The sequence below is a fragment of the Hoplias malabaricus genome, chromosome 2 (assembly GCF_029633855.1).
Source record: "Hoplias malabaricus isolate fHopMal1 chromosome 2, fHopMal1.hap1, whole genome shotgun sequence".
Classification (NCBI taxonomy): Eukaryota; Metazoa; Chordata; class Actinopteri; order Characiformes; family Erythrinidae; genus Hoplias; species Hoplias malabaricus.
Window position 1 is genome coordinate 15968061 of NC_089801.1, and position 7826 is coordinate 15975886.

At 39.4% G+C, this 7826-nt stretch overlaps 1 protein-coding gene across 1 annotated transcript; it reads left to right on the forward strand.

Moving 5' to 3' along the window:
- Positions 1-3989: 3989 nt before the first annotated feature.
- clrn2 (clarin 2) lies at positions 3990-7491 on the forward strand. The gene is made up of 3 exons (XM_066662320.1): positions 3990-4242; positions 5786-5965; positions 6102-7491. The coding sequence occupies exons 1-3, from the start codon at positions 3990-3992 to the stop codon at positions 6368-6370; spliced, it is 702 nt and encodes a 233-aa protein (XP_066518417.1). The 3' UTR covers positions 6371-7491.
- The last annotated feature ends 335 nt before the right edge of the window (positions 7492-7826 follow it).

Below are 7826 nucleotides of genomic sequence, written 5' to 3' on the forward strand. Positions count from 1 at the left end.
GGTGCATGAAATAGCATGAAACAGACTTCTCCATGATTGTTTCTGCACTTGTGCTGCCTGCAGAACATCTTGTTTTTATATTATTTTGTTTTTTAGTTTCACAACACAACTAATAATGTTAGTGTATAGTCTCAGTTATTGTTTTATTCAGGGGTGCCTTTAGAAAGGTTATCCCTGGCTTAGGCTACAGCAGCGCTTACATTTTTTAATTAGTTCTATCACCTCTGAAAAAAAGGTAACTTTTAATTTTTTAAAGCTGGGATCATGGTAACTCTTTTTACAATACATTATTGGTGTAAGATTTATGTTGATCCTAATGATCCTAGTCAATTATAATGGATTATGTCCTAGCCCATGTGGAGCAATGTAATGATTCACAGACCAATATAATTCCGTAGCCTGTTTAGTGAAATGCTATACATACATAAATAAATAAATAAAACTTTCCAGGTTTTTACATTTTCCAAACTGCCCATATTCATTATATTAGGCTGCTTACAGCGTTATTATTCATTAATGGGCTGTAAAAAGGTCCGAAGCCTTTGTAGCAATATTAAATTATACTAAATTAAATCAAATTAAGGGTGGCACGGTGGCCCAGCAGGTAGTGTCGCAGTCACACAGCTCCAGGGACCTGTCTGTGAGGAGTTTGGTGTGTTCTCCGTATCTGTGTGGGTCCATGGTCCCAAAACACGTGTATGTGTGAGAGAGTGAAGGACTGGCGTCCCCTCCAGGGTGTAATCCCACCTTGCGCCCAATGATTCCAGGTAGGCTCTGGACCCACCGTGACCCTGAATTGGATAAGCGGTTACAGATAATGAATGAATGAATGTTAGTGTTCAAATGTTTTTACATTTAGTTAAATATTTGATATGGATTATTGGATTTTAATCCAATACAATTTTTTAATTTTTTTATTTACACAATTTACCTTCACCATTTGTTAAGTCTCCTCTATGATTGCACACTGGAAAACAGGTCCAGTGTGTGTACGCAGCAGTGGCTAAGGAAACAAAGTTCTCAGGTGTTCTTTTTGTGTGTTCCTTTTTGAGCCATGGCCTAAAACACCATCTGGAGACTTTTGTGTTATGAAGAGACCTCAGAACCTTGAAAAGCATGAAAATTGTTGAAGATGTAGCTCTATTCCTGCTCCATAAGTGACATAACATTGATTTATTCTTGCTACTTTGGATGTAATATTTAACTTAATGTAGATCTGACTCTGAAGACTACGTTTCAATGAAAGTAAGTGCATACTAAACTAAACTCTTCAACTTACAAATGAGTTTCACTGAAAACAAAAAAGAACAAAAAAGTCCAACTTCAACCACACACAAGGTACAGTCAACTTCTTACACAAGCTGTTCCTTTAAAAATGTAGAGATTCTGAAAGAAAACAAGATGAAGGAGTTTGTTTGTTGTTTGTTTTGCTGCCAGAACAATGGTTCACCAGAATCTTATGTGTTCCCTTTAAGAGTTTTTTGGAATTTAGAAGTCTTAAAGACAATGTCTATGTCTGTGGGGAAATGCAGTTCTCTCTTCTTGTTTCCATTCAGAAGCGCTGTCTTTTAAGGTGTAAAGGTGTGTTTCAGGGAACAAAAGTGTCTGTTACTTGTAAGTGGCTGAAGTTTCACTTGTCTGTAAGTTTTTATTCACTGTTTGAATTACCACAGAAACTCATTTGTAAATCGACTTGTTTAGTTTTTAAGCACTTTTGGTAATGCAGTGGGCGGCACGGTGGCGCAGCAGGTAGTGTCGCAGTCACACAGCTCCACGAACCTGGAGGTTGTGGGTTCGATTCCTGCTCCGGGTGACTGTCTGTGAGGAGTTGGTGTGTTCTCCCTGTGTCCGCGTGGGTTTCCCCCGGGTGCTCCGGTTTCCTCCCACAGTCCAAAAACACACGTTGCAGGTGGATTGGCGACTCGAAAGTGTCCGTAGGTGTGAGTGTGTGAGTGAATGTGTGTGTGTGTCTGTGTTGCCCTGTGAAGGACTGGCGCCCCCTCCAGGGTGTATTCCCGCCTTGCGCCCGATGATTCCAGGTAGGCTCTGGACCCCCGTGACCCTAAATTGGATAAGCGGTTACAGATAATAATAATGGTAATGCAGTTAATTGCCTCCAGGGTTTAGAGACATTTCTACCTTAAGTGATACGAAAGAGCAAAAATAAGTCAATATTACCCATCTATGGAGCAGAAACAGATATCCTCATCTTGGTTCCTGTTTTTTAATGGAACCAATTAAATCTTTTCATTTTATTGTTCCCCGAGATGTCCGTATATATCATTTGTTCAACATTTTAATTCATCCCTCGTTGCAGTCGTTGCAGCCCTTTCTGAAGATATGAAGACTTCGGTGTAGGGTCGACGCTGAAGTACAAATTGGGATTAACTAGGGTGACCAGATGTCCTCTTTTACCCGGACATGTCCTCTTTTTTAGACTTTACCAAGAATTTCGAGAAGCGTTTCGTTCACAAACTAGTCCCGCCCTCCCCTACTCCGATTGGTTCGCTTGAGTGAGAAGGGGGAGTGGTGAAGTAGCCTAAAATCTTCTGATTGGACGGTCTGACTGTAGAGCTACCGTTATTGGTCGATAACCTTCTCTGTAAACATTTAATTGGTTAGTCTGCACGTCAGTAGTCCTTGTTTACCTCAGGCAAAGCTCATGTACCTACCCTCATCTCGAGCAGCTATGCCGAAACGTAAATGTAAGTTGTCGGATGAATTAAAAAAAGAAACTCCCATGTTTTCCCATGTGTAGCACATAAAGGTGTAAAGGAGTATTTCAGAAACGACCTCTAATAATCCAACGCATAACGCCCAAAAACACATTCTGAGATTACAGTGTTAATAGGCAACCTTTCTTTCAGTTCACTCATTCTTAATGAGATGTCTCCCTCTTGTGTTCGAAAGTATTACTCGTCCAGAATGGGTAGAAGCCTGGACACTCAGCTTTAAAGCACAGTTTTGTGGCGCCCTCTTTTGGCTTCGTCAACACCACCTCCAGCAGCCACCCAATATTTCCTGGGAGGTCTCCCATTCCACCACTGACCAGACTCAAACCTGCTTAGCTTCATAATATGTTAGAGCAAAAACAAACGAGAGCAGAAAAGCTGTATACATCAAGGTGTTCTCCAGGAATTAAAATAGACAAACAGGAGTTATCTAGTAAAGCAGGGCTTCCCCAACCACAAATCCATGGCCCAGAAGTCAGCTGTGAAACAACCTTCATCTGCTGGTCCTTGTGACATGAATAATTTATTTCTAAGTGCCCAGCTCTTGGGAAATAATAATACAAATAACACATTTTACTTTTTGATATATCAAAGAAAACCCGTTGTTTCCAGTTTCCCTGTACATTGTTGTAGGACACACGTTTTTAAACGTCACACAGAGAACATTAAACAATAATCAAAATGTTTCCGCGTGGAAGGAGGACTGCAGGAGCACTCTAACATCTTAGAGTCAGGCCAATCCCAGACTCATTACAATGATTTATTTTTATGTTTTGTATATGTCCCATCCATAATAAAGATTTCTTGTTTGACCTTAACCTATTCAATTAATTTTAGAAAGCAATGACCTGATGCAGTCAGTGAGGGTAAAAGATTGACATTTGAATATGGGATGCCCTCACATGTACAGTGTGTGTGTGTGTGTGTGTGTGTATGTGTGAGAGAGAGAGAGAGAGAGAGAGAGAGAGAGAGAGAGCATTTAAACCACGGGACGAGGCTGGATGGGTATTGGATGTCTTCACGCAGTAAGTGATCTGTTTGATCGCCCCCAGCTTGGGTTTCTTCACCTTTACCTCAGCTCTCTGTCAACCCTCGTGTGTTTATCTTTACTCAGAGTCGGTATTACTGGAGAGAAAGTCTTCTGAAGCGGTATTTGTGATATATATAAGTGTTCCAGCTGGACATCCTGTGGGTATGTTTGGTTAGGGTCGTGCTCGGGAGCGTGTAAGAGGTGTTTGTGCGGAATGGGGTGGTGATATGCTGAGTGTGTGGAAGCGGATCGTGTTCTCTCTGGGCTCCGTGTTGAGTTTGGGCTCGGCGGCGCTGCTGGTCGTGGCGCTGTGCACCGAACGCTGGGTCACGGGGACCATCCTCTGTCAGACCGGAGTGGACCTGGTCAACGCCTCCAGCCCCGAATTATCCCTCTTCACCGGGGACATCTACTACGGACTTTTTCAAGGCGGAAAGACCAGGAAATGCGGCCTCGGGAGCAGGCGTCAGAAAATATACAGTGAGCATTGACTTAGTAATAAAAATGCCCCGTTAATTCAGCCGTGCAGGTGCAAATAAAGTGACTCAACATGCCTGGTAAAACCTCCCAAATATGAAATTCATCAATTTAATTCTTATATATTCAAAATATTTTAGCTTAATTTAAAGAGTTATTTTATGTTGAATATCTTATATTAAGAAAAACAAATGTATCAAGTATCATTGAGAGACAGCACCCCAAAAGTTGTAATTGTGAACTGAATTTAATTAAGACACCGTAAAAGCCAGTTGCCAGATTAACAGTGTTTTGATTTAAAGATACTGTAACGACTACTGACGTGCAGACTGACCAATTAAATGTTTACAGAGAAGGTTATCGACCAATAACGGTAGCTCTACAGTCAGACCGTCCAATCAGAAGATTTTAGGCTACTTCACCAATCCCCCTTCTCGCTCAAGCGAACCAATCGGAGTAGGGGAGGGCGGGACTAGTTTGTGAACAAAACGCTTTTTCAAATTCTATGTAAGCTCTAGAAAAACAACATCCCGGACATTTGTGAAATTCCGCCCGGACATTTTTTTTAAGTCTAAAAAACAGAACATGTCCGGGTAAAAGAGGACGTCTGGTCACCCTGCTGTAACATCCCACAGTTTATTGACTCTGGGATCAATGTAATATTTTGTGTTCAACAATATTGTATTTAAATTTGTGGAATCAGATGCGCAATTATTGTTCTCTGTAAACTTAATTCTACTGATTTTCAACATTTCCATATATTTCCAGAATAGTTCAGTCAAACCCATATTATTTTTACCTGATTTTGAACTTAAACGGATGCAGTTGATTGGACAAAAACATATTGAGTCCAAATATTGCTTCTTTATTGAGCTAGAGCTAAACGGCTAGTGTTGGCAACAAAGTGCAAACTAATAGTCCACTAAATAGCATTTTTAAGTACATGCCAAACTGCAACCACACGTTCATACAGAGTAGATCAGACAATGTGTTTTAAGACACTGTATCATTTAATGTGAACTATAAAAGGAAGAAAAACCTGCAGAAAATAAAAATGGTCAGATAGCCATTTTGAATTTACCTGCAATTGATTTCTATGTAAAATGTCCTCTCATTCTGCACAAAATGACAACACACACTTGCACTCCAGCAAGGAGCAGAATGCTAACAATTTTTAAAACAAAAGTTTACACAGCCTTTTTATATAGTTCAAGGAAATACATGAACATTTTAACACATTTCTACCATTGTTCATATTACCTCTGATACATAGAGGTTCTGATCCATTGGCATGTACAAAAATATTGTTATATTTGTGCTGTAGACCGTTTTTATGTTACAATACACTATTTCTCATCTAACTCCAAGTGATTCTATTTGCTCCTTAATATTAAAACTTGAAAATCATTTTTGAAATATCTGTTCAAAAGGCTTCATATTCTTCAAAATAATTAATATTTTGTAATGTGCAGGGCTGAAGTGTAATATGCTCTCTCTCTCTCTCTCTCTCTCTCTCTCTCTCTCTCACGCATATACACACACATAGTTTTCCCAAGGCTGATAAGGAAGGTCAATGGTGGTCTTCATATGATCATAATTTTCTTCCACTTTATCGCTATTGGCTTTGCACTAGTGAGTCTGGCCTTCTGCATTTACAATGCCCGAAAAGTGCCCTATCAGTCCATCAAAGGACCCCTAGGTCTCTACCTGTGGAACTTTATTGCAGGTAAGCCATTGTAAAATGGAACAATACAATGTAAACAGCTTATTGTGTGCTAAATGATTAAAAATATATTCTCTCTCTCTCTCTCTCTCTCTCTCTCTCTCTCTCTCTCTCTCTCTCTTTCTTCCTAACCCCTTAGCTTTGTTCAGTTGCCTTGGCTTTGCCAGTTTCATTGCAGCAGTTCGGTGCCATCGATTGACAGAAAATGTGGCAAATTTTCATGAGACCCTTTTCCACCTTGTGGTTTTAGAAGAGAAGCTTGGATTTTCATTCTGGCTATGTGTTGCCAGTGCCGTCACACATGGAGCCAACATTTTGGTGGTGGCTTCAAGCAGAATTCATCTGCCCAAAATACAGACTAAAAAACCTGAGCAACCTACTATTACGGGAGATGATCTGCTGTACTGAAGAACTGGAGTATAACTTTAAGAATAATCGGTTGTGTACCGAACAGTATTGCTTTAACTGGTGGATTCTTTCAAGATAAAACAATGAAGAAGATGTTCTTTTTGGTGGATTCAGAAATAATGGTAAATAGATTGCAATCTCTTAATCTGAAAATTAAGATTTTGATCAAATATAAAGTGTTTTCACTAGTCTATAGTCAGTACAGATTATAACAGACACCAAAGGTTAGACATATCGATACACACCTATAAAAGGATAGATAAATTACATAGAAAGTCATCTAGCAGGATTTTAAAAAATGCTGTTCTGATGTCACATTTTCAAGTCCGTTTGTGGGGTGGGTCTGGGTCACCAGAACTCACCACTGAGCCTTCTGGGGGTGTAAAGGGCTTAATCCAGCAAAACACTGATGAGGGGTGGTGCCTATCTGATGACCCATGTGAAGAGCTAGTGGCTCAGTGAGTAATCGTAGTTGTGAAGGATAGCTGGTTGCTGATCGGATCATAAATGGTCACAGAAAGCCTAGTGGGTAGGTGTAGGATACTATTAAACGCTGCTAGATGTAGCTGGCTGCTGATCGAATAATAAACGGCCACAGAAGCCTTGGTGTTGAGGTGTAGGTTTCAAACAACAGAAGAGAATGGGGTGGGCCCTATGTGAAGCTGTAATGGATTGGCTTAGTATATTTTACATCTTATCCTGTGTATGATTGTCCTTTTTTTATTTTTTTTTTTTTCATGTTGTCTTTGTTTTCTGCCTGTTGCTACTTTACCTGTAACTTGTGTCTTTGTGTTCTTGAAAAGCACTTTATAAAATGTAATGTATTATTATTATTACTCCGAGACGCAATTCTATATGGCCAGACACAGAGTTGATTCATTCATGTTCATTATAAATTATATTCATTTACTTGAATGCGGTTGTTCATAGACTGTTCTTTCTTAAAATATTCAAAGTCCTGAAACTGACATTTTTAGATTAACATATTCATATTCACAATCTGACAAAAGCAAAGGGTATTTCTTTAATGTGAACTAACTCTAATTTTGGCATTATGGCCTGTTTGCCAGTGTTTTGATTGCCAATGTAAATTTAAAATGACTGTGGATTAAGTGGAAGAAGACCAGAAGTACATTTGTAAATAGTTTTAATACACATTATGAACATTAAAACAAACATTGTCCTTGGAAATGTGTTTTACAAAATGCAATAAAAACAAAAATCTCTGATTTGATCTGTGATTTGTTAAATCTCATAATAAAAAGTGAGTGTGCGGTGCACCGTGATGAACTGGAACCCCATCCAGGCTCAGTCTTGCACCAAGTGATAACAGGTGGGTCCTGGACCCATCATGACCCTGCAGAGGAAGAAGCTGTTGCAGGAACTGAATGGACTTTGAGTTGAGTCTGTGCCAAAGATGAAAAAGTAATAATTATAAAATAAGATATTTTTTAAA

Excerpts from the sequence above, each read along its gene's own strand:
- clrn2 (XM_066662320.1), top strand. The coding sequence starts at position 3,990 with ATGCTGAGTGTGTGGAAGCGGATCGTGTTCTCTCTGGGCTCCGTGTTG. Across the intron at positions 4,243-5,785 it reads CAGGCGTCAGAAAATATACA|TTTTCCCAAGGCTGATAAGG; the intron begins GTGAGCATTGAC and ends ACACACACATAG. Across the intron at positions 5,966-6,101 it reads CCTGTGGAACTTTATTGCAG|CTTTGTTCAGTTGCCTTGGC; the intron begins GTAAGCCATTGT and ends CTAACCCCTTAG.